Here is a 27,187-nt window from a genome sequence, read left to right as displayed (position 1 = left end):
TTATAGTGACATTATGCAGGAAAACTCTGTCATTCAATAAGGCCCCTTTGTTTTAGTTATTTTTCTCTTTGACCCAAGAATTGATGTGTGAGAATCACAGGCTGGTACAAGGTTGAAATACCACAGAGATCACTCCCTCAGCTACATTAGTTTCTTAATCTTTTAGACGCCTGTTGAAGGCCAAATGGTTTGTTTCAGATTTCACTAATGTAAGAACTCTTCGTTTTGTGCCTTGAAAATATGTCGCTGAGATAATCACAATTGTAGCTGAACTAATAAACTACACAAAGGATGCTTCTTCACCCAAGGGCAGGAAGACGCTGCCTTATCTTGGTCTGTACTGGTTTAAACTGATAATCTGCTGTCTCATGAATTTTACCCTCTATATAAACTGTTGTACTTGTGAATAAAGTTGAGTCACTTTGGGAAGACAATCTAAAGCAGTCTCTGTTTTCTTGTTCTCCCAAGCTGCTCCCGAGCTGCTCGTACTAACACGCTGAATGGCATGCTTGAATATTACTTGAGAATATATTTGACTGTGTTACAGACTAAGGGACATTCTCTGCTGATAGGTGAAGGTACATTCTCTGCTGATAGACGTCCACGCCTCGGAGGAAGCCGATCCACGGAGTAGGCCCTGGAAACAGTTTCCTTCAATTTTGGTGTCGAGAAGTGGGATCCTGACGAAGGTAGGCACTTGTCTTTTTATTTTATAAGACTGTGTTATGCCTTTCTCAGTGATCCACATAGAAACGGGATACGCTGACGAGGCCTTCTTCAGTGGCCCACATAGTAACAAGTGGGATACACTGAGGAGCCTTATTTAGTGGCCCACATAGAAACACAGGAAGTTGCCTGTTGTTTTGTAAATAAAAGCAGAAAGGACACAGGAAGTTGCCTGCTGTCATAAACTAAGAAGTTGCTCACCAGCAGAAAGGACACAGGAAGTTGCCTGGGGTCATAAAACGAGAAGTTGCTCGTTAAAAAGTGAGAAGTTGCTCACTAAAAACATAAAATTGCTAGCAAAAAATCAAGTAACCTCAGGTGTGCCACAGCAAAAATAAAAACTAACTTAAATCCTTCAAAGCGTCTAAACCCCTCTGGAAATCACTGACCATGGGTCAGAATAATTCAAAGACCTTAGACGGGTCCGATAAAAAATCAAAATTAACTGTAAAACCGAAAAAAATAAAATATAAAATCACAAATAGCGGCTCAGTACGACTCCCACTTCCGGTTACGTTTAACCCACGCTCGCGAATCAATGAAGACTTCCATGATTACGTATCCAGGACATGCGGAAGTGCTTACGTGACTGATTTCGTCTCGAACTTAAGAACTATAACTTTAATGCATCCTAATGTATTTCCGGAGCCCTATCCCGAACGATTATCGCCAGAAAACAGGTCAGTAGAAATGTTAAATACTATTTGTGATAAGAAAAGTAGGCTGATTAAAAAGTCCTGTAAAAAATATATGATAGAATGTCGTGATGTGACCAATCGCATGCTACCACTATGGAAAAAAGGACCCGAGCCAGACGTAAATGCTTTAAATCAAGCCAGTGCAGGCTCTAGTAAATCCACTGCAGAAAAAACTAGCCTTATATGCCCATCCGTTCAACCTACGGCTCCGCCGCCTTATGATGAAAAAACAGAATTAATAGCTGCTGCGGCGGCTGCACGTCATCAGCGCGTATATCCTGATTTAACAGCAGAATCCCAAAGGAGTGAGGAAGGCACTGAAATGACACCTAAATCAGAAGAAGATGACTGGTTTAACCTAGATCAAAGACAGGAACGAGAATACACTGAACGAGAAAGAGAGTTACAGGAACATAAAAAGCAAACAAAACAGTTAATGACAGAGTGTGAGGAAATCATGAAAGATCCTTTAACTGAACGTACGGAAGCTGAACTGCAGGAAGCCGTTTCTGTCATAGATAATCATGTTCAGCGCCACACTAGAGTAGCGAATGGTTTGACTGTGCCAAAAGCAATAACTAACACCAGAAATTTAATAAGGAACTACTTAAAGCAGAAAAAAGAGGAAAAAACTCAAGAGGGCCCCCACAAAAACACCCGTTATAAAGAAAAGCAGGGATCACAATTTAATGACGTCAGCACCTCCCTCCCGTTCATGATAATAGGGGACATGTGTTGCATTCAACCCCCTAAAATTTCAGAGTTAGCAGCAACCATTAAAGAACTTCCCGATCCTCTACAAAATCCTACAGCCTTTGTTTCTGCATTACAGAGAAGTACCAGATACCACCACTTGGGTGGGCCTGACTATAGATATATATTATGTCAACGAATCCCAGGTGTGACTGAATCTCAGCTTATTGAAGAAGTAGAGGAACTAGACCCTAAAAACGACCAAGCAGCCAACACCACCTCGTTTTTGTGGATAAATGATGACAAAATCACAGCCTTTTTTCAAAATCTAAAGAGATTCCTGCTCACAATGTCTAGAGATAAAATTGATTTAAATGCAGTAACCATGTGTAAGCAAAAGCCAGATGAATCCATTCTAGTGTTTATGAAACGTTTCACACACTGCTGGACTAATGAGGCATGCATGCCTGAAGGAGGAAATGATCAGATTTTCATAACAACATTCTTAAACAATATTCATCCAGAATGTTCACAACTATTGAAGCTGACTGCCACTGATAATCTCTATGACATGAAAATAAAGAACTTTATCACACTTGTCAAAACAAAAGCTGGTGCAGATCTTTTCCCCAACAGCACGAAGGCTAAAAGTGTTAAGATGATGTTGAATTTTGATGTTGAAGGCTCAGAGGAAAGTGAAAAAATGATGTATGCAGGGGCCCCGTCCCCTCAACAAGCGCAGCAGGGAAATTTCAGAAGGAAAGATAGGAGTGGAGACGTATGTTTTTATTGTGGAATAATAGGACACTGGAGGACGGAATGCAAATCAGCAGCACGTAGGTCTCAACCACAAAACACAGGACCAGCTCCTGCCACTAGGCGTCAGCAGAGCTCTTACAGACAAGGTAACTGGCAACGCAGACAGGAATCACATCAAAATAATGGCCCCTTTGCACTTAGGCAGCAACCTTATAATCCACATTTTAATCCCCACCCATATGATAACGAAAGACTGGACCGACAATAGGGAGGCCCAGGTGAAGATGAGGGACAGTGTGAAGCACTACACACGATGCTGCATTTGCAATTGTCCCGTAACACAGAAAGCTTGCCCATGTTAGATATAGAGATAGGTGAAAAGATTTATTCTTTTTTAGTTGACAGTGGAGCCACTAAAAGTTCACTGTCTGGAAAATTCTATAATGGGCCTGTTTCCTCTGTGTGCATCAACACCATGGGAATAAACGGAACTCTAGTGCAATGCCCCAAAACTCATTCTCTAAAAACACGCTGGGGCCCAAAACCAGATGAAATTACATATCATCCATTCATAATTATTCCAAACTCGCCTGTGAATCTATTAGGCAGAGATTTAATGGCAAAAATGAACTTGTGTATTTCATTTAACACAAAGGGTGAAATGTTTGCAGATACTGATAACAGCTATGTTTTCTCTGCCCTATGCACCGACACCATGGAGAAGGAACAGCCTCTGTGTCAGCTGGACGCCTCAGCGGAGAATGAACTCAATATCCATCTGACTGGTATCCCACGTCACACTCTGTGTCAAAAACATGTGCAAACACCGTTACCAGGTAGCCCCATGCCTGGAAGCCACATATTTGTTTCTCTCACACTGTTCAACAACATGATAACTGCTCACACCAGTGAAGGCCAAACAGTGGTTTTGTCACATAACTCAGACATAGGCTATGACATCACTGCACCATGTCAACACATAGATCTAACCTACCCCATACACTGTACTATCTCTGCTGTCACATTGCCAGCTGAATATCAAAACATGACATTATGGTCAAGAGGTGAGAATGATGTAGGATTTATTGACTGTACACCTTATCATGCTCAGCTGAAAAACAACAAGCCGGTATATGTCAAGCAATATCCCATTTCCGCTGAAAAAGCCGCAGCCTTAGACATCATCATAGGAGATTTATTGACAGCTGGAGTAATAAAGCCCACAGTATCTCCATATAACACTCCTGTCAATCCTGTGCCAAAGCCTAACAAACCTGGCGTATGGCGTTTCACACAAGACTTAAGGCAAGTTAATGCAGTCATTAAGCCTCTGCCACCTATTGTCCCAGATGTTCCCAGCATACTGACATCTATTCCAGCAACAGCTACACATTTTACTGTGGTGGATTTGTGCTCCGCCTTTTTCTCAGTACCTGTGCATATAGACACACAGCCGATATTTGCTTTTACACATAGAGATAAGCAGTACACATGGACTCGCTTACCCCAAGGCATGGTAGACAGCCCTGCGGCTTTCTCAATGGTAGTACGTGCTACCCTGGACGGCTTCACTCCTCCAGAGGGCTGTACTCTGATCCAGTATGTAGATGATCTCCTCCTCTGTGCTGAAAGTGAAAAACTATGTCAAACTGCTACACACATGCTACTCCAGCACCTCCAACAGACTGGCCACAAAGCATCAGCAAAGAAAATGCAGTACTGTCAGACTTCTGTTCAATATTTGGGATTTACACTGTCTCACGGACAACGTTCCATGACTACAGACAGGGTCAAAGCTGTGACCTCTGTCCCTAAGCCCACTACACAGAAAGAAATGCTGTCTTTCCTAGGCATGGTGAACTATTGCAGACAGTGGATACCAGACTGTTCTTTTCATGACCACATTCTGCGTGAATGCTGCAAAAAAGACAAGCCTCCTCGAATACTGTGGTCCACAGAAATGACTGCCTCTTTCAATGCATTACAGGGAGCGCTGACCTCCGCCCCTTGTTTGGGTCTGCCTGACTACCACTTACCGTTCCACCTGTACGTCACAGAGAACGGCACAACCTGTGCAGGTGTATTGGCCCAAGAGCATGGCTGTGGCTACCGTCCAGTAGCCTTCTACTCAAAGGTACTGCCAGCAGTAGTTCAGGGGATGCCGGCCTGCCTGAGAGCAGTAGCAGCTTGCTCTATCATGATAAGGGACTGCGAGAAGCTCACACTCTCACATGACACTATTCTACACACCAATCACCAGGTCACGACCATTCTAGCAAACATAACTACACAACACATGACCGCACAACGTCGCTCAGGTTATGAAGCTACACTGACTTCAACAGCAAATCTCACTATAAAAGCAAGCAGCACACCCAATTCGCCAGCACACTTACTCATTCGTATGCTGTGTTCCTCTGACCGACAGGATGGTTCAGACGACCCTGACGATCATGATTGTATGACACGTATACAGGAATCCACAGCACCACGCCCAGACTTAGAGCAGACACCAATCCCAGACTCAGTCATTGTTTATGTGGACGGGTCCTGTTCAAAACCAAATGACAACTTATTTCTTTGTGGCTATTCGGTGGTGACATTGCCTGACATCATACTAGAGGCTCACTCATTACCATTTCACTCAGCACAAAAAGCAGAACTCATGGCTTTAATACGCGCCTGTGAGTTACATGCGGATAAGCGGGTAACAATTTACACTGATAGCCGTTATGCATTCGGTGTGGTGCATGACTTTGGCACATTGTGGAGACAAAGAGGATTTAGATCTGCTGATGGAAAATCGATCGCTAATTCTGATCTTGTTCAAAGACTTTTGCAGGCTATACAGCTGCCATCGGCAATTGCAGTTGTTAAAACGAAGGGGCACAGCACGGCTGACACAGACGAAGCAGTGGGAAATGCTCTTGCAGACGTAACCGCGAAAGCAGCTGCTGCCTCACAGCAACCACCCAGAAGGGAAGTATTATCTTTGCCTTTACAGCTGCCACTTGTCACGCTCCCAGACTATTTAGAAACAAATGTTGACCTAAAATTCATACAAGAGCAAGCCTCTGCCTTAGATTACACTTACTGGGAAAGTAATGATTGTACCTTAGATAACAGAGACGGCTTATACAAAAACCTTGAGGGTTTGATTGCCCTCCCATCTTCACTACTGCCAATCCTTGTCCGCCATTTTCACGGTGTGAGTCATGTCGGACAAAGAGGGGTAATAGGAGCAATAAAATCAAGATTTGTAATCAAGAAAACATCACACGCAGTAAAACGCATATTAGCAACCTGTCTAACATGTGCACGAACTAATGTAGGAAAACCAAAAGCAAAACATCAGCATTTACCACAACCAGATTTCCCATTTCATACATTACAAATTGATTTTACACACATGCCAGCACAAGGAAGCATCAAGTACTTACTGGTAATAGTGGACCAATTTAGTAAATGGGTAGAAGCTTATCCAACATCAAAAGAAACTGCAGAAGTAGTCTGTCAAAAGTTGTGCAATGAAATAATACCCAGATTCGGAATACCTCACCAAATTAACAGTGATAGAGGACCTTCATTCACATCAGAAGTAATTCAAAAGTGTGCTAAAACTCTAGCAATAGACTGGAAATATCATGTGCCATACCATCCTCAGAGTTCAGGAGTTGTAGAAAGAATGAATAGGACCATAAAAAACCGCCTGACTAAAGCAATGATAGAAACAGGAATGACCTGGATCAAACTACTTCCTCAAATCCTCTGCGAGATTAGAATGACTCCATCCGCAGCAACCAAATTATCTCCATTTGAAATAATCATGGGAAGACCGTTTCCAACACCATGGTCAGCCTCCAGAGGGGCACCGCTATTGGAAGGGGACATAGACACTGCATTGTCTGACTATGTTCATAACCTGGTAGAAACACTGAATAATAACTATCAGAAAGTTTGTCTCTCTCAGCCTCTCCCTTCCATAGATCCAACCCATCCGTGGAAACCAGGAGATGCGGTGTTGGTAAAGTTGCTAAAACCAAGGGCACTCGGGGAGGCCGCGTGTTCCAGCCCCCAGACTGTACTTGCAGTGACGAGAACCAGCATCCTAACAGACGGACAACCTCAGTGGATTCATGCCAGCAGGGTTAAGACCAGCCCCACCAAACCACCTAAGGCGTCGGATCAAGTAGATGACGTCTCCGGCGAGCCAGCGCCCGGATTCAATACACCTATAGATGACGACTCAGGCGAGCCAGCGCCCGGATCCAATACACCTACACACACACAATCACTGATTAACACACAACGCCGGAAAGAGCCAAGACTCAGAAAGCCCTTTGATCCCCCGCCTGAACAACAACAAGGTACTCGAACATCCAGCAGGAACAGAAAGCCTAGAGTACCACACAATGTCTAACCTAATAAAGATAGACTCGTTTCATCCTGATAATGGAGAAAATGAAATGCCCATTGTCATCTCTCGAACCTGGGACCAGGCCAGGAGACGACTAAAGAACTGTCTTTTTTATATATTTAGGTTATTAATCATATTTACTGCATTAATCTTAGGATTTTTATTTACTATTTCGTATTGTAAAATGCAACCCTGTTCACATTTCTGCAAGCCACATTTTGCTGACAATACCTCATGCTCCACTTGGCAAGACACCCACCTAGTACACTCATCACGTTCTCTAAAATCAGTAGAAAGCAACACAGACACCACCAATAAACCATGATACCCTGTGTACGCTCAATGATAACCCGTATAGCTACCAGTACAGCTACTTCAATGTATTTGCAATTAGCACAAATTGATCCTGAGGATGTGCCAGATGTTACCAATGATGTTCCTGATGTGTATATTGAACATTAGGTTGTGAACTATTACATTTTATGATTTGCTTTTTATATTATGTTATTACATTTGTGATTTTTTCCTTTCTATTTGAGTTATTATTTTTAAAAAATAATAAAAGAGGGGAACTGTTAGGTATTTTAGTACCATGGTAGCATTTACTGGATATTGTTTTATAGTGACATTATGCAGGAAAACTCTGTCATTCAATAAGGCCCCTTTGTTTTAGTTATTTTTCTCTTTGACCCAAGAATTGATGTGTGAGAATCACAGGCTGGTACAAGGTTGAAATACCACAGAGATCACTCCCTCAGCTACATTAGTTTCTTAATCTTTTAGACGCCTGTTGAAGGCCAAATGGTTTGTTTCAGATTTCACTAATGTAAGAACTCTTCGTTTTGTGCCTTGAAAATATGTCGCTGAGATAATCACAATTGTAGCTGAACTAATAAACTACACAAAGGATGCTTCTTCACCCAAGGGCAGGAAGACGCTGCCTTATCTTGGTCTGTACTGGTTTAAACTGATAATCTGCTGTCTCATGAATTTTACCCTCTATATAAACTGTTGTACTTGTGAATAAAGTTGAGTCACTTTGGGAAGACAATCTAAAGCAGTCTCTGTTTTCTTGTTCTCCCAAGCTGCTCCCGAGCTGCTCGTACTAACACGCTGAATGGCATGCTTGAATATTACTTGAGAATATATTTGACTGTGTTACAGACTAAGGGACATTCTCTGCTGATAGGTGAAGGTACATTCTCTGCTGATAGACGTCCACGCCTCGGAGGAAGCCGATCCACGGAGTAGGCCCTGGAAACAGTTTCCTTCAGGCACCATCACCAACTGTAATTTTTACATGTTTGAAACTTTACAATAAAGTTGAACTTTAAACAGATGACTTTAAAAAACAAACAAACGTGTGTCATTAAGGTAGAAATTATCTACAGAGACCAAATCAGGTTTTTCTTTTTTAAATCAGACTGAACGTGTTTCTTTCTGCTGTGAAGTTTAAACTGTGGGACTGACTCACTGCTGGAGCCTCCGGTGGATGCTACAGGAACTGCAGCTTTTAATGCGAATTAAAAAAATATGACAGTTTCTGTTTTTATACTATTATCAACTGATGCTTTATAGAAATAATTTATTGATTCAATTGTTTGAAGTTTGTAACTAAATAAATATTCTGAGACACATGAACGTTTGTAATGTAGCAACTGGAAGTTATTTTCATTTCTAGTTGAAGCCATTAAAACCCAAATATTTCTATTCACGTATTAAATTTAAGAAAATGTCACCAGTGCTTGTAAATTAATTGTCTTGGTTCTGAAAATGTTTAAATCTTTTTCATTTGATTAATTAACCATTTGCTGTGTTGTCTTGTTGCACACATATTTCTTCAGATGGATCATAGCTCCATGTCTCACTAACACATGTATGATGTCTGCTGTCATGAATATGCAGCTCAGCTCGTTTCAGAGGGAGATGTTCCTCCGTGCAGGTTAGAGAGCTGAACGCACCGTGAGGTTAAAAAAGCTTCAAATTTACAGGAAGAAATCTGCTGTTTGCAGATAGGCTGAAACTAAAATTGGCAGTCATCAGAATGAGCTTCACTGACAAACAGGCAAACACATCTGCAACAGCTGGATGCTTTCATTTACTCAATAAAAAAAAAAAAAAATGAAAATAGAGAAACATAAATCTCCTCCGTGAATCGCTACCTTATCGTGGTGGAGGGGTTTGTGTGTCCCAGGGTTCCCAGGGGCTATGTTGTCTGGGGGCTTTTGCCCCCTGGTAGGGACTCCCATGGCAAATTGGTCCTGGGTGAGGGACCAGACAAAGAGCGATTCAGAAGAGCCATATGAAAGGAATATCAAGGGAACAGTTTACCCTGCCCGGGATAGGGTTACCAGGGCCCCGCCCTGGAGCCAGGCCCGGAGAGGGTGCCCGAGGGCGAGCGTCTGGTGGCCGGGCCTTAGTCCATGGGGCCCGGCCGGGCACAGCCTGAAGAGGAGACATGGGCCCATCCTCCCGCAGGCGCCATAGGGGTCGGGTGCATTGTGTGCCGGGTGGCGGCCAGGAGCGGAGGCCCTGGTGGACTGACCCCGGCTGCCAAGACTGGCAATAGGGACATGGAATGTCACCTCTCTGGTGGGGAAGGAGCCTGAGTTAGTGTGTGAGGTTGAGAGGTACCGGCTAGATATAGTCAGGCTCACCTCTACGCATGGCTTGGGCTCTGGAACCAGTCTCCTGGAGAGGGGCTGGACTCTGCCTCAGTCTGGAGTTGCCCCTGGTGAGAGGCGGCGGGCTGGGGTGGGTATTCTAATATCCCCTCGGCTTGCTGCCAGTACGTTGGGGTTTTTCCCAGTGGACGAGAGGATTTGTTCCCTGCGCCTTAGGGTCGGGGAACGGGTCCTGACTGTCATCCGAGTGGCAGTTCGGAGTACCCAGCCTTCTTAGAGTCCCTGGGGGGGGGGGGGGGGGGGGGGGGGTGCTGGAAGGTGCTCCACCTGGAGACTCTGTTGTCCTGCTGGGAGACTTCAATGCTCACGTGGGTAATGACAGCGAGACCTGGAGGGGCGTGATTGGGAGGAACGGCCTCCCTGATCTGAACCCGAGCGGTGTTTTGTTATTGGACTTCTGTGCTAATCACAGTTTGGCCATAACGAACACCCTGTTCGAACATAAGAGTGTCCATAAGTGCACGTGGCACCAGGATGCTCTAGGCCGTAGGTCGATGATCGATTTTGTAATCGTATCAGCAGACCTGCGACCATATGTTCTGGACACTCGGGTAAAGAGAGGGGCTGAGCTGTCAACTGATCACCACGTGGTGGTGAGTTGGATCAGGTGGCGGGGGAGGACGCTGGACAGACCTGGTGCACCTAAACGCGTAGTGAGGGTGTGCTGGGAACGTCTAGCAGAGGCCCCAGTCCACGAGATCTTCAACGCACACCTCCGGCAGAGCTTCAACAGCATTCCGAGGGAGACTGGGGACATTGAGTCCGAATGGACCATGTTCAGCGTCTCCATTGCCGAAGCTGCTGCATTGAGCTGCGGCTGCAAGGTGGTTGGTGCCTGCCGTGGTGGTAATCCCCGAACCAAATGGTGGACACCAGAGGTGAAGGGAGCCACCAGGCTGAAGAAGGAGTCCTATCGGGCTTGGTTAGCCTGTGGGACTCCGGAGGCAGCCGACAGGTATCGACAGGCCAAGCGGAATGCGGCTCGGGCAGTGGCTGAAGCAAAAACTCGGGTGTGGGAGGAGTTCGGAGAGGCCATGGAAAAAGACTTTCGGACTGCCTCGAAGAGATTCTGGCAAACCGTCAGGCGTCTCAGGAGGGGAAAGCGGTGCTCTACCTGCACTGTGTATAGTGCTGGTGGAGCGCTGCTGACGTCGACTGAGAAAATTGTCAGGCGGTGGAAGGAATGCTTCGAGGACCTCCTTAATCCCACTGACACGTCTTCCGAGGAGGAAGCAGAGTCTGGGGATGAGGGGAATGACCCGCCAATTTCCGGGGGCGAGGTCACTGAGGCAGTTAAACAACTCCTTGGTGGCAGAGCCCCTGGTGTTGATGAGGTCCGCCCCAAGTTCCTGAAGGCTCTGGACGTTGTAGGGCTGTCCTGGTTGACGCGCCTCTGCAATGTTGCGTGGAGATCAGGGGCAGTACCTGTGGACTGGCAGACCGGGGTGGTGGTCCCCATCTTTAAGAAGGGGGACCGGAGGGTGTGTTCCAACTACAGGGGGATCACACTCCTCAGCCTCCCTGGGAAAGTCTATGCCAGGGTGCTGGAAAGGAGAGTTCGTCCGCTAGTCGAACCTCGAATACAGGAGGAACAATGCGGTTTTCGTCCTGGTCGCGGAACACTGGACCAGCTCTTTATCCTCTCGAGGATACTTGAGGGTGCATGGGAGTTTGCCCAACCAGTCTACATGTGTTTTGTGGACTTGGAGAAGGCATTCAACCGTGTCCCTCGGGGTGTCCTGTGGGAGGTGTTGCGGGAGTATGGGGTGTCTGGCCCATTGCTACGGGCCATTCGATCCCTATACAACCGTTGCAAGAGCTTGGTTCGCAATAAGTCGGACTCGTTCCCGGTGGGTGATGGGCTCCGCCAGGGCTGCCCTTTGTCTCCGGTTCTGTTCATAATTTTTATGGACAGGATTTCTAGGCGCAGCCAAGTGGCGGAGGGCTTTCGCTTTGGTGGCCTCAGAATCTCATCTCTGAGTTTTGCGGATGATGTGGTTCTGTTGGCTTCATCGGGTGAGGGTCTCCAGCTCGCACTGGAGCGGTTCGCAGCCGAGTGTGAAGCAGCGGGAATCAGGATCAGCACCTCCAAATCTGAGACCATGGTTCTCAGCCGGAAAAGGGTGGAGTGCCCACTCCGGGTCGGGGATGAGTTCCTGCCCCAAGTGGAGGAATTCAAGTATCTCGGGGTCTTGTTCGCGAGTGATGGGAGAAGGGAGCCGGAGATCGACTGACGGATTGGGGCTGCAGCTGCAGTAATGCGGACGCTGCACCGGTCCGTCGTGGTGAAGAGGGAGCTGAGTGTAAAAGCGAAGCTCTCAATTTACCGGTCGATCTACGTCCCTACCCTCATCTATGGCCACGAGCTGTGGGTAGTGACCGAAAGAACGAGATTGCGGATACAAGAGGCAGAAATGAGCTTCCTCCGAAGGGTGGCTGGCCTCTCCCTTAGAGATAGGGTGAGAAGTTCGGCCATCCGGGAGGGGCTCAGAGTAGAGCAGCTGCTGCTCCACATCGAAAGGAGCCAGCTGAGGTGGTTCGGGCATCTGACAAGGATGCCCCCTGGGCACCTCCTGGGTGAGGTGTTCCAGGCATGTCCCACCAGGAGGAGGCCCCGGGGCAGACCCAGGACACGCTGGAGAGATTATATCTCTCGGCTGGCCTGGGAACGCCTTGGTGTTCCCCCGGATAAGCTGGAGGAGGTGGCTGGGGAGAGGGAGGTCTGGGCCTCTTTGCTTAGGCTGCTGCCCCTGCGACCCGGTCTCGGATAAAGCGGATGAAAATGGATAGATAAATCTGTTCAGGTCACAGTTTGGATACCTGAACCTTCCTCCTGAGGCCTTTAGCTCATACGTGTGCAGGATGTTGTTGGGTTGATTTAAGGCCGCACCCTCTCTCTGTTTCACGGAGAAAAGAGAGCAGCAGCAACAGCACCCTGATTTATTTTCTTACCCTTCTGATCAGGTTTTTAAATTATTAAGATATACAGGTAACTACACATGTGAGGGTCATTTGGGGTTGAGGGTCCTAAAGCTAAAGAGATGGATGAATTGTGTTAGAGTAAAAGATAAAATGCATACATTAAAATATTGGATGAAAAGCTCAGCAAGACTTGTGTCCTGCAGGACAAAAATAGGTTATAACCAAATACAAAATTAAAAAATGGTCAAATAATTAAAAAGAAATAAAACACTAATAATAATATTATGAAAAGTTTATACAAACCATAGAAAGAAATCTGAAATACAAATCAGTAATATTATAAAGCCAAAAGCTACAAGTCTTTAGCCTTTTACTAAAGGAGAATAAAAATGAAATATCGAAATAATCATACTTTAGTTTTGCATTTTTTTAACCAACAGATTTAATTCAATTTAAATAAACATTTAAACAAATAACAATGAAGCATTTAGCAGATGACATTATATTTATAAAGCATTTAATTACATTACTTATTAATGCTGCAAAATATTTGACTAAAACATTTGATGATTATTCAGTAATATAACACCTCCACCTGCTGGTCATAGCAGCACAGGACTGATGAAGAAGAGTACATGCAGGTCTCTGAGCCCATGTGAGAACACAGCAGCTATGTTGAGTTTTGGTGTTATAATGATTAATTTGACTTCAATCATCTGCTGCAGTCAGTGTTTCCGTCCATGAGCACGAGTCTGTCACAGGTCGATGAAACCTTTAAGTTTCCATGAAACTTTATTCTCATATACAGCTTTTGTTTTTCTCCTTTGACAGTTCATGACTGTGTGAAGCCATTAGCTTCCTCGTGTCCCGATGCTCCGACCTCCACAGCAGCAGCATGAGCCCATATGTGGAACAGAGTCGCAGTGCCAACCTCTGTGGCTAAAATAAACTCAATGCAGGAATCCACAACCTGCACCTGTTTCTTGTATTTAACATGGATGCTTTTATAATCAGCGATTGATGAGAGAAAATACACACTGATCAGTGGGCATCATGGATTTATTATCTACTCAAATCTAAATCTTCATGACTCTGTGACTCTGAGGGCAGCAGCGTTCCAACATGATGAAATTTCTCTTCAGCCAGTGAAGAAATGATGGCAGCACATCATGTTGCAAGCCTGAGATGACAGAAAGTCTATCTGGAGACAGGATATCAAGAACAAACCCAAAATATACATAATGTGTAACAGCACCAACCAACAGAAAGACCAGGAGGAGGAACAGCTGCTCCAGCTGCAGACACAGTGGCCCAGAGACACATCTGCTGTCATGGAGCTCAAAGCTGGACGCTGCTTTGTGTCTGACGACGTGTTATACAAGAGATGCTTTTTAATGGTCGATTATATATAAATGGATATGATACTGAAGACATTTAAACTTAAGTGTGAATATTTTTACACTTAAGTCCAAATATTGATCACACACAGATACAAGTGAACAGATGAGAAGCTCATCTTGAACGCACCTCTCTGATTTTGTACTGAACTCTCTCGTTCTTACCTCAGGACTGACATCGCTGTCGTCTCTGAGACACAAAAGACTTTTTCAGCAGGTACTTGTCAGCTGAAACTTGAGTGTACAGATTCCCGGAAGATGGATGGATTTCCAACAGTGTTGTATTTTACTGTTATGTTTTTATGTTGTCTATAAATATTTACCGCAGTCATATAATCAATATCTGTTAATGCCTGATTGGATGAGATCATTCTCAGAGTCTGAAGCAGACAGCCTGACTGCACAGAGAAACCACCGAAATGACACCCAACTCTCTCTGACTCGACATGTAGAGCTTGCCAGCTATTACAACAAAAGCCAGGCTGTGGCTGAAGGTTGTTTGTAGTCACACCCCTCAGGGGTGGGGATAGAGAACACACTTATATGTATGGAACAGAGCTCAATACAGGGCTCCACTCTGTGCAGACTGATCTCTCAAGGATCGCCACTCCAACAACACAAGAATCAGGTAAAATCTGCAACATTTAGTGACATTTTAGAGTTTGTTGTTTTAAAATTCATTTTTCCTAAAAATGCAAAGAGCGTATGGTCATGTGACAATCGTTTCTTCTGTTCACTTAAGTTTTACTTCTGGTTGTACTTAAGCTAAGGAAATGAGTAGAAAAATATTTTTCTAAAAAGTGTTACAAATGCGTATGATAATGATCCACAAGTGTAAACGAAGATTTAGAAATGAGTAGGGTACAGGGATTTGTGTGCGACGTTTGAGGACTCACAAAGCATATTACAATCCACAAATGCGCAGCAATTTAACCACCCATTTACAAATAAAAGCAGTGAAAAATTTACTATCAATTTTTATCAACAAGTTCAGCTTCACAAATCTGACTTTTGCTTTATGTCTCTTTCAAAAGACTTTACGTACAAATGTCTTTTTTGGTATTTGTAAAAAAACAGAACGAAACGAAACAAAAAAAACTATTTGCGACTTTCGTTTAGCTCACTTACAAAACCTTTAAGCTGCCAGTATAGCAGCCGCCTCGTCTCATGTACCTGCTGTTACTGTTCAGGAAGCAGATGCAGTGGTTTCCTGAACGATTTCGCCACGCAGGCAATATCACCAGATAAGTGCTGGAGGACAATAAGTCATAATCGGAGTTTGCCAGAGTTTGTCGAGGTTTTTTATTTTTTTATTTTTTGAAAGTTTACGGTGCAACACGTCAAGTTACAAAAATCAAGAAGTACATGACGCGCCACATGACGTGAGGTCAAAATTGCCACCAGCAACAGTGTAACAATTTAATGTAACAATGGGGTTTTGAGACTGTTGGCTGCCAGCTTGGCAAAGATCCCTAAATGAACGATGCGTTCAAGGGCAAGCGGAAAATTGAGACATCTGGGCCTCTACTGAATTTGTTTTTAAATAAAAATTGACATGACAAAACAGAACATCTTGTCACATCTCTGCTGAAAAAGATAAATTTAACAATTACATGCATTGCACAGTAGTCTGTGATGTTTAATATATGGTTAAATAACCTGCTGCTGGATGTTCCCCCACTTGGAAAGTCAGTGCTCAGCTGCAGATGGGGACACACCATGGCTGCGACAACTGTGGCTTGTCCACTGAAGTGAGTAAATGCATGCATGAGTATTTTTTTCACCTGAGTTCATCACCAAGTTAAAGGCTTTTTGCTCTCAGCTACAAACAGCTGAAACCTTTAGAAAGTAATAAGTGAGACATATTTAATCAATAATATTTATAAAAGTATGGTTTTCTAATCAAAAAAATCGAACAATCATAATAATGATAATTATTTATTGAGCACATTTCAAAATTCACCCTGAAAAGTAGTTAGTGAGGTGAGCAAATTAAACATGCATCATAAAAAACATCAGGTCTAAAAGAAGTGTCATTGTGGTGTGTAGGAGTGCTAAGGAACATAATGCAAGTACATGAACCCAAAGTCCCTCTTTTACTAGGCTGATGCAATGTCTAGCAAATATGGAAATCCAATAAATCTATTGTAAAACAGGGTTTTGCTTAAGAGTTTTACATGCAACATTATAGGCGAAGAACAGAGACATATTTAATCAATAACATTTATAAAAGTATGGTTTTCTAATCATAAAAATAGAACAATATAATCTATTGTGAAACACTGGTTCCAGGAAACAGTGCTAAGAAACAAAAACAACTCGGTTCAGAAACACTTCAAACTTGAAGAAACTTACTGATCAAACTTATTGATGTCCAGTATGGGATAGTAGAGTGTGCTTAACATTACAGTAACAGGTATGCAGACAGATCTTCAAGTGTAGTGAAGTGATACCCGCAAAAATACTCAACACTACCAACATACCATTTCAAATGTAAAATATCTGTCTCAGAGTGACGCTGAAAAACTAGTTCATGCATTTATTACTTCCAGGCTGGACTACTGTAATTCATTATTATCAGGATGTCCAAAAAACTCACTGAAAAGCCTTCAGCTAATCCAAAATGCTGCAGCAAGAGTGCTGACAGGGACTAGAAAGAGAGAGCAGATTTCTCCTGTTTTGGCTTCCCTTCATTGGCTTCCTGTTAAATCCAGAATTGAATTCAAAATCCTGCTCCTCACATACAAGGTCTTAAATAATCAGGCCCCATCTTATCTTAATGACCTTGTAGTACCATATCACCCTACTAGAGCACTTCACTCTTGCTCTGCAGGCCTACTTGTTGTTCCTAGAGTATTTAAAAGTAGAATGGGAGGCAGAGCCTTCAGTTTTCAGGCCCCTCTTCTGTGGAACCAGCTTCCAGTTTGGATTCGGGAGACAGACACTATCTCTACTTTCAAGATTAGGCTTCAAACTTTCCTTTTTGCTAAAGCATATAGTTAGGGCTGGACCAGGTGACCCTGAATCCCCCCTTAGTTATGCTGCAATAGATGTAGGCTGCCGGGGGATTCCCATGATGCATTGAGTTTTTCCTTTCCAGTCACCTTTCTCACTCACTATGTATTAATAGACCTCTCTGCATTGAATCATATCTGTTATTAACCTCTGTCTCTCTTCCACAGCATGTCTTTATCCTGTCTTCCTTCTCTCACCCCAACCGGTCGCAGCAGATGGCCGCCCCTCCCTGAGCCTGGTTCTGCCGGAGGTTTCTTCCTGTTAAAAGGGAGTTTTTCCTTCCCACTGTTGCCAAAGTGCTTGCTCATCGGGGGTCATATGATTGTTGGGTTTTTCTCTGTATCTATGAAGCGCCTTGAGGCGACTTTTGTTGTGATTTGGCGCTATATAAATAAAATTGAATTGAATTGAATTGAAATTAATGGAGCACTGTAACGAAAAATAATTTCCCCTAGGGATCAATAAAGTATTCTGATTCTGATTCTAAACCTACACTAAACATGAGGGCACACGAATAAAACCTAAGAACTCAACCCTTAACCAGAAAAAACTGAAACATAGAATTATAATAATAATCAACAAAGCACAACAAAACAATCAGAATACAAAATCAAACCAAAACATAAGAACTCAGAATGCTGGGTCAAAATGACCCAGAACTGTAACAAAGCAGGTGCGGGCCATTCCTTCATTATGTCATTATCAATTAAGCAGATAAAAGACCTGGAGTTGGTTTGTGTTGGTGCATACAGTGTTGGTGTTTGCATTTGGAATATTTTCCTGTGAACAGTCAAAGGAGCTCTCTCTCTACAGATGAAACAGAATAACCTCATCTGAGGAATCGAATATTAGGAGAGGCAAAATCTACAGTTTGTACATCCCGAGAAAGAAAGCACTGGTGAACTCAACAACACAAAAAGACCTGGATGTCCATGGAAGACAACAGTGGTGAATGATCGCAGCATCATTTCAATGTAGAAGAGAAACCCCTTCACAACAGCCAACCAAATAAACAACTGCTATTACCAGCAAGGGTTTTCAAGCAAGTATTAGAATTGAAAATTGTATTTTCACTTATTTACATTGTCCAATTACTTTAGAGCCCCTGAAATGAAGGAATTGTGTTAAATATGCTTTAGTTACTCACATTTTTATGCAATTTTTTTTTGCTCAACCCACTGAAGAAAAGCTTAATTAAAAATGTAACTTAAAATGTAAGGACACACACACACACACACACACACACACACACACACACACACACACACACACACACACACACACACACACACACACACACAGAAGTGCAGTCAGGGTGGAATGAAAACTACACAGAGGCAGTAACTCAGTAATCTAAATAGTATAAAGTATACACAGTAATCTCATTTTGACTCAGCTTAAAACGTTCTGACAAAAAAAATAATAAAATAAAATAAAATTAGCAATTCATATTTATCATTATGTCAATTGAAGGCAGCATTTTGGGCAGCCCCATTGTAGGCTGTGGGTGCAAACCCCCCAAAACTTACAACAACAACGCTATTTTTAGCCACTCCTTTATAATTTAGTTAATTGTTTGATTTGGTATATATTTATGCCAGATGCCATTCCTAACAGAACACCCTGTTAAGCTCAACACTTGTACTCAAAGGGGAAAAAAACTAAAGCATATGAAACTAGTGAGTGGCATACAGGGGCTTACCTGTAAGGGGCCAGTGAAAGTTTTTTGTGACCAAGCCCATAATAGACTTGCCCAGTAGTAAGCCAATTTCAGTGCATCAGATCAAATGTATAATAAGATTTTGATCAAGAAAGTATGACACAAATTCTGTAGTTTTAAGAAATCAAAACTTCACAAATTTGACATCAAATTAGAGCCATATTTCATTCCACTGAAAAAAATCATACGCATAAACAGGGCTGTATATTCATGAATTGAAAACAAAAGCGTAAATTTATTTCGTTCTGTTTTGAAACATTTTTTGTTATTTGTGTTTCAGACTCTCTCTTACTGTAGACATCAGGGACAACCATGGCTGTTCAATCTGAATGTGACTCAGTTACAAAAGAAGTGACAGAAGTTCTACAACACCATGACAAACCACTAAATGTTGGAATGGTCAAAGAGTCAGCAGACCAGCACACCATCCCACTAAAAATTGCCATTACTGGAGAATCTGGTTCTGGTAAATCTACTTTTGTTAATGCCTTTAGAGGCATAAACGAAGACGATGAAGGTGCAGCTCCTACGGATTGTGTAGAAAAGACTGCAAAGGGGACACCATACCCCCATCCAGAGTATCCCAGTGTTACCTTATGGGATCTCCCTGGAATTGGTACCACAAAATTTCCAGCTGATGAGTACATGAAGCTCGTTGAATTTGAGAAGTTTGACTTCTTCATCATCATCTCAGACACTCGCTTCAGAGCAAATGATGTGAAACTCGCTCAGGAGATTCAGAAGATGAAGAAAAAGTTCTACTTCGTTCGATCAAAGATTGACAACGATTTACGATCTGAAGAAAGAAGTCAGAGAGAGTTTAATGCAGAGAATACCATTTCACAAATAAGAGAAAACTGTGTTCAAGGTGAGTGTCATATGAGATCATGTATACATGAGTAAGATCACTTTCTGGAATGATGATGACGCAGTTGTTGAGCAACCAAGACTGGTCACTGAGTAGACTGGGAGCAGGATTTGTTCCATGCCTACTGGCTTAAGAAACTAACAGCACTCCATGATCATCTGGCAATAGCAATAAGGGGGCTTCTACCAGCAGATACTCATCCAGACTTGCTAACACTTGTCAGAACGATTCTGATCATTAAGGATGCCAATAAGGGTATGACGCCACCAAACACCTGGTCAAAAAGCTGCCTCTCCCCAACATGGAAGCTCCTCTCAGGTATTGTAGGAACAAAGCTGAGTAGGCACATGAGTCAATACATAAGCATATGTCTAAAGGGCATCGGAAAAAGCATAGCTTTTCAATAGACCAGCTCCTGTTTAACAGCACCCTAAGACCAGGCAGACCATACTGAGCACTGCCTGGACTGACTACAAGAAAGCCTATGAATCAGAGGTCCAACTCTAATGCAACCACACAACTCAACATCAAGTATGAGTTATTCATCTCTTTTGTCTTGTCTTTCACCCTTCACCCCCAAACAGTCCCAGCAGATGGTACCCCTTCCTGAGCCTGGTTCTGCTGGAGGTTTCTTCTTGCTAAAAAGGAGTTTTTCAGGTCATGTGTCTTACAAGATTGTCTGCATAGGCCTCAATCTCCTAAAGCAGCTCATTGCTAAGCACAAATATGGATATAAAATGAGGAGTGGATTAACCATCTGACACCTCCCATACATGGATGACTTGAATTTGTATGGCAGGAGTGGACGAGACATCAGTTAACTGATCCACCTCAGCAGAATCTACAGCTATGATGATGAAGTTGTATGAAAGTCAGCCACATGTAAATACATCTTGGAGGTCAGACAGTGCTGAATGGTAGAAATAAGATACTGGTCATCAGATACTCAGCTGGAGTAATAAGCTTGTCAGAGGAGGAGATATATGCCACTGATGTCAAGAAATTAAAACTCCTCACAATGAATAGAAGTCTCACTTAGATTATTGAGTGTCAGAGCCACAATCCAGGATGAAACATAAAGCCTCTGTGAAAGAGGAAGATGAGCTGCTCTAAGAATGCCTCCAGATGCTGAAGACAAATGGTGATGAGAAACAGGAAAATGAACTATCAAAGAAACTATAAAAGTCACTGCATGGAATGCACCATTTCATTAGCAAAGGGCTGACCTCAAGAAATCCTACCAGTGGCTAGAAAAGGTCAGAATAAAAGACAGCACAGAGGCTCTGATTACAGCAACACAGTAACAGGCCCTAAGTATCAGATCTATCAAGGCAGGAGCCTACTACTGCTGGCAGGACCCACGTTGCAGATTGTACAAAGGTGACAGTGTCCCAGGGGACAGCAACATTAACATCCGATGAAACAACTGGAACAGTTTTGGAAGGTTAAGTCCAAAGTGGTCCCAGTGGTTTTTGGAGCATTAAGAGCTGTAACCCTATTATTTTAAGAGTTACTCCAAATGTCTCTGTCCACATGAGTGCGCCCTTAGGAACAGCGAAGATACTGTGCAGAACCCTCAAACACCAAGTTCTCTGATAGGTTGTATATTTTTAGCCCTCACACTATATTCTTTCTGTGACACAGGTCTGGCAACACAAGGCATTGAGTCTCCACGGGTCTTCCTAGTGTCCAGCTTTCAGCTCCACCAGTATGACTTCTCTCTTTTATATGAGACCTTAGAGAGAGAACTTCCTGAACTCAAAAGAAAGGCTCTGCTCTTGGCCACTCCTAGTATCAACCTGGAAATCATTACTAAGAAGAAACAAGCTTTCCAGGTATCATTATATTAACAGCCACACTGTCTACAGCTATAATAAATGTACCAAGATCCTAAGCTCGATATTTTTTTCTTATCTGCCCTAACTTACTCTAACAGAGCGTTATATTTTACAAAGAGAAAAGTAGAGTATCATTTAAAATAAAGGAGATTGATTGGTGTGTGAGAGTCAAAGAACTATTTGTATGCATGTGAACTCTAAGTGCTTAGGTTACCAAGATAGGAAAAAGCTTTATGAATAAAGTCTATTTGAAAGCAGGAAGTAAACCTGGCAAAAAAAACCCCAAAACTTTGTAACAAAGACTTTACAGACTTAGCATTAATCACAGCGCTGCCATTAAGTCACAGTAATTACGCTTTGTCTAGTAACAATTTTTATATACAGTCAATAACTACTTTTTAGGACCATATCACTATTTCATGATGATGAGAAATCACTTGGACTTGATGTAGTTTATGTTGAGAAAACCTGCTCACATACAGGGAGTGCAGAATTATTAGGCAAGTTGTATTTTTGAGGAATAATTTTATTATTGAACAACAACCATGTTCTTAATGAACCCAAAAAACTCATTAATATCAAAGCTGAATGTTATTGGAAGTAGATTTTAGTTTGTTTTTAGTTTTAGCTATTTTAGGGGGATATCTGTGTGTGCAGGTGACTATTACTGTGCATAATTATTAGGCAACTTAACAAAAAACAAATATATACCCATTTCAATTATTTATTTTTACCAGTGAAACCAATATAACATCTCCACATTCACAAATATACATTTCTGACATTCAAAAACAAAACAAAAACAAATCAGCGACCAATATAGCCACCTTTCTTTGCAAGGACACTCAAAAGCCTGCCATCCATGGATTCTGTCAGTGTTTTGATCTGTTCACCATCAACATTGTGTGCAGCAGCAACCACAGCCTCCCAGACACTGTTCAGAGAGGTGTACTGTTTTCCCTCCTTGTAAATCTCACATTTGATGATGGACCACAGGTTCTCAATGGGGTTCAGATCAGGTGAACAAGGAGGCCATGTCATTAGTTTTTCTTCTTTTATACCTTTTCTTGCCAGCCACGCTGTGGAGTACTTGGACGCGTGTGATGGAGCAATGTCCTGCATGAAAATCATGTTTTTCTTGAAGGATGCAGACTTCTTCTTGTACCACTGCTTGAAGAAGGTGTCTTCCAGAAACTGGCAGTAGGACTGGGAGTTGAGCTTGACTCCATCCTCAACCCGAAAAGGCCCCACAAGCTCATCTTTGATGATACCAGCCCAAACCAGTACTCCACCTCCACCTTGCTGGCGTCTGAGTGGGACTGGAGCTCTCTGCCCTTTACCAATCCAGCCACGGGCCCATCCATCTGGCCCATCAAGACTCACTCTCATTTCATCAGTCCATAAAACCTTAGAAAAATCAGTCTTGAGATATTTCTTGGCCCAGTCTTGACGTTTCAGCTTCTGTGTCTTGTTCAGTGGTGGTCGTCTTTCAGCCTTTCTTACCTTGGCCATGTCTCTGAGTATTGCACACCTTGTGCTTTTGGGCACTCCAGTGATGTTGCAGCTCTGAAATATGGCCAAACTGGTGGCAAGTGGCATCTTGGCAGCTGCATGCTTGACTTTTCTCAGTTCATGGGCAGTTATTTTGCGCCTTGGTTTTTTCACATGCTTCTTGCGACCCTGTTGACTATTTTGAATGAAACTCTTGATTGTTCAATGATCACGCTTCAGAAGCTTTGCAATTTTGAGACTGCTGCATCCCTCTGCAAGATATCTCACTATTTTTTACTTTTCTGAGCCTGTCAAGTCCTTCTTTTGACCCATTTTGCCAAAGGAAAGGACGTTGCCTAATAATTATGCACACCTGATATAGGGTGTTGATGTCATTAGACCACACCCCTTCTCATTACAGAGATGCACATCACCTAATATGCTTAATTGGTAGTAGGCTTTCGAGCCTATACAGCTTGGAGTAAGACAACATGCATGAAGAAGATGATGTCGACAAAATACTCATTTGCCTAATAATTCTGCACTCCCTGTAAGTGTGCGGATCCAATGATGGACAGGACTCTAAAATATGGAGAGAAATTTGCCTCCCAAAGGGTTGCAAATGCAAACAATATGATCAACAAGAATAAGTCCCTGTGTGAAACAAATGTGTACAAATCTTTGCCTGTGGTCCACATTTGCAAATCTTTTGAGGCATAGTACCGCAATACAGAGACTCAGGTGATGCTTAGTGCTCTGGGTTTGGCTCGTAGCTGCCTACTAGCTTTCTTGTCTTGGTCAATTTATAGCAAAGTGGAGAGATGGAGAGAGCCAGCAGAGCTTTATTTTTCTGGAGGCTGGAAACACAGTGAACAGCTGAATACTAATATTTCACTCTCAGCTGGGCCTGTTAGAAAGTAAGGTTATGAAGTCATAAGCCAACAAATGTGGTCAACAGTATAGGTGGAATGATTGTATTGAAAGCTGAATTAAAGTTTATTAAGTCCTGACATAGTTCCCCTGTTACTCAAGATGAGACATAGTGAAGTGTGTAAGGCAGTGGAGATGCCATCTTCCTGTTTGATCTACAGACATATTGATGTGGGTCAATGATGACGGAGAGACTGGCTTTGGTATATTAAAGGACCAGATAATCTAATTGTGTAAGATGAAACCAAGTGTGTCATATTTTAATGTCTATTTTGTTAAATAAACAAATTTAATTCATTCTAAAAGTAAATTTCATTCTCTTTTTTTGGTTCCAGTTGTTATGGACAAACGCAGATAACCAATTCGGAAACAGAGTAATTAAAGAAGAAATCAAAGAAGCTCTGCTGAAGAATGACAAACCACTGGCTATTTCAAAGATTGAGGAGTTCCTGAATAAAGAGAAGAACACTCCACTCAATATCGCCATCACAGGTGAAACTGGTGCTGGTAAATCCACTTTTATTAATGCCTTCAGGGGCATAGACAACAGAGATGAGGGAGCTGCCCCGACTGGTGTAACAGAAACAACCTTAGAGAATACACCATACCCTCATCCAATGTATCCCAATGTTACTTTATGGGATCTTCCTGGAATCGGCACCACCAAGTTTCCAGCTGATAAGTACCTGGAGCTTGTTGGATTTGAGAAGTTTGACTTCTTCATCATCATCTCAGACACTCGCTTCAGAGAAAATGATGTGAAACTCGCTCAGGAGATTCAGAAGATGAAGAAAAGGTTCTACTTTGTTCGCTCAAAGATTGACAACGATGTTCGAGCTGCAGAGAGAAAGAAAGACTTCAGTAAAGAGAGGACTCTTACAAAAATGAGGGAAAACTGTGTTCAAGGTGAGTATCCTATGAAATACTTTATCCCTGAGTGAGATTTCTGCATGTATTCTTTTTTTATGTGTGTTAATTTTATTTATAAATGGGTAATTATATAATAATTAGGTCATAAAATAACACTGCACATCTTATGCTTTTCAAATCAATAATAAGCTACACAAGCAGCCTAGACAGCTAAGCTATGAATTAGAATCATTTACAGCTCTATAGTGTCAGCAAGGTTACTGTTTGAGCTGACTGAGAAAACATAATTTTTTATGATTTATTTCACATCTAATCAAATTGACATGTACTCCTTATGTGATGCAGGACTCAGAGGATCGGGGATCCAGTCTCCACAGGTCTTTTTGATGTCCAGCTTTGAGCTCCACCTGTACGACTTCTCTCAGCTATATGAGACCTTAGACAGAGAACTTCCTGAACACAAAAGACATGCTCTGCTGCGCGCCATGCCCAACATCAGCCTGGAGATCATCAACAAGAAGAAAAAAGCTTTCAAGCGCCGATTGTATCTCTTGTGTGCTGTCTCTGGAGGTGTAGCTGCTGTTCCACTTCCTGGGCTTTCTATTGTTGTTGACATAGCTCTGATGGTGGGTGCTGTTACAGATTATATTTTTGGGTTTGGTCTTGATATCAAGTCTCTGAAAAGGCTCTCCGCTATCTCAGGTGTGCCATACACTGACCTCCTTGCTGTCATCACTTCACAACTGGCAGCAAAGAAAATAACACATGATCTCATTCTGAAGGTGTCGGCCCAGCTTGCAGTATCAGCTGTATTCATGGTACTAGAGGAAGTATGCAGGTTTATTCCAATAATTGGAATCCCGTTATCAATGGGTTTCTCTATCACCACAACCTACAGGCTTCTAAATTTTATCTTGAACCAGCTCGCTGAAGATGCTCAAAAGGTGTATGAAAAGGCCCTGGGTCTGAAAGCTTCACCTCAAAAACTTAAAAAGTAAAAGTTAGTGAAACTTGTGACACTTTTTAAACCAGGGGTCGGCAACCCTAGGCACGTGTGCCACAGTTGGCACACGAAGGGTTAATTGATGGCACGACCATAGCTGGACTGGCCATTGGACACACCGGGCATTTGCTTGGTGGCCTGGTGACTTTTTTCTTCTTCTTTGTAACAGTATAAACAATGAAAGGTGGTGGATTGGCCAGATGCTGGCCGGTGTGTAAAAATAACTATCTGGGTCAGATACACTCAACAAAAATATAAACGCAACACCTTTGTTACTGCTCCCATTCCCCATGGGATGGACGTAGAGACCTAAAATTCATTCCAGATACACAATATAACCATCCCTCCCAAACAGTGGTCACAAATCAGTCCAAATGTGTGGTAGTGGGCACATCTGCTATATTGAGATAATCCATCCCACCTCACAGGTGTGCCACATCAGGATGCTGATCTGACATCATGAGTAGTGCACAGGTGTACCTCAGACTGCCCACAACAAAAGGCCACCCTGGAATGTGCAGTTTTGTCTCACAGCAAAATGCCACAGATGCCACAAGCAATGAGGGAGCGTGCAATTGGCATGCTGACAGCAGGAATGTCAACCAGATCTGTCGCCCGTGCATTGAATGTTCATTTCTCAACCATAAGATCGTCTGAGACCAGCCACCCAGACAGCTGCTGGAACAATTGGTTTGCACAACCAAACAATTTCTGCACAAACTGTCAGAAACCGTCTCAGGGACGCTCAACTGCATGCCCGTCGTCCTCATCGGGGTCTTGACCTGACTCCAGCTCGTCGCCGTAACAGACTTGTGTGGGCAAATGCTCACATTCGATGGCGTCTGGCACGTTGGAGAGGTGTGCGCTTCACGGATGAATCATGGTTCACTTTGTTCAGGGCAGATGGCAGCTGAGAATGTCCCAGTTCTTGCATGGCCAGCATACTCACCGGACATGTCACCCATTGAGCATGTTCGGGATGTGCTTGACCGGCGTATACGACAGCGTGTACCAGTTCCCACGAATATCCAACAACCTCGCACAGCCATTGAAGTGGAGTGGACCAACATTCCACAGGCCACAATTGACAATCTGATAGACTCCATGCGACGATGTGTTGCACTGCATGAGGCAAATGGTGGTCACACCAGATACT

The 27,187-nt window shown here is 43.0% G+C and overlaps 2 protein-coding genes across 7 annotated transcripts in view; both read left to right on the top strand.

Annotated features, from left to right (window-relative positions):
- Nucleotides 1-27,187, top strand: part of rtn4ip1 (reticulon 4 interacting protein 1) — a 222,570-nt gene that overhangs the window by 77,133 nt on the left and 118,250 nt on the right. The window lies entirely within an intron of this gene.
- Nucleotides 14,823-26,343, top strand: LOC147306588 (interferon-inducible GTPase 5-like). Of its 6 annotated transcripts, none has more exons than XM_086274978.1 (7): nt 14,867-14,924; nt 15,986-16,047; nt 17,479-18,353; nt 19,312-19,899; nt 21,544-21,734; nt 24,494-25,064; nt 25,374-26,343. In XM_086274978.1, the coding sequence occupies exons 4-7, from the start codon at nt 19,344-19,346 to the stop codon at nt 26,024-26,026; spliced, it is 1,971 nt and encodes a 656-aa protein (XP_086131104.1). In that variant the 5' UTR covers nt 14,867-14,924; nt 15,986-16,047; nt 17,479-18,353; nt 19,312-19,343; the 3' UTR covers nt 26,027-26,343. The 6 variants fall into 6 exon arrangements, with proteins under 6 accessions (XP_086131108.1, XP_086131109.1, XP_086131104.1 ...); XM_086274981.1 differs by having other exon boundaries at nt 14,881-14,924; nt 15,990-16,047; nt 18,125-18,353; XM_086274980.1 differs by having other exon boundaries at nt 14,881-14,924; nt 18,125-18,353.

Source organism: Aulonocara sp. 'chitande type north' Nkhata Bay, linkage group LG19, assembly GCF_057382095.1.
Source record: "Aulonocara sp. 'chitande type north' Nkhata Bay isolate Kocher_YH1m ecotype deep benthic linkage group LG19, A_spYH_male_GT1.1, whole genome shotgun sequence".
Taxonomy (NCBI): Eukaryota; Metazoa; Chordata; class Actinopteri; order Cichliformes; family Cichlidae; genus Aulonocara; species Aulonocara sp. 'chitande type north' Nkhata Bay.
This window is presented reverse-complemented; position numbering and strand designations above follow the sequence as displayed.

Excerpts from the sequence above, each read along its gene's own strand:
- LOC147306588 (XM_086274982.1), top strand. The coding sequence starts at position 19,344 with ATGGCTGTTCAATCTGAATGTGACTCAGTTACAAAAGAAGTGACAGAA. Across the intron at positions 19,900-21,543 it reads AAGAGAAAACTGTGTTCAAG|GTCTGGCAACACAAGGCATT; the intron begins GTGAGTGTCATA and ends TCTGTGACACAG. Across the intron at positions 21,735-24,493 it reads AGAAGAAACAAGCTTTCCAG|TTGTTATGGACAAACGCAGA; the intron begins GTATCATTATAT and ends TTTTGGTTCCAG.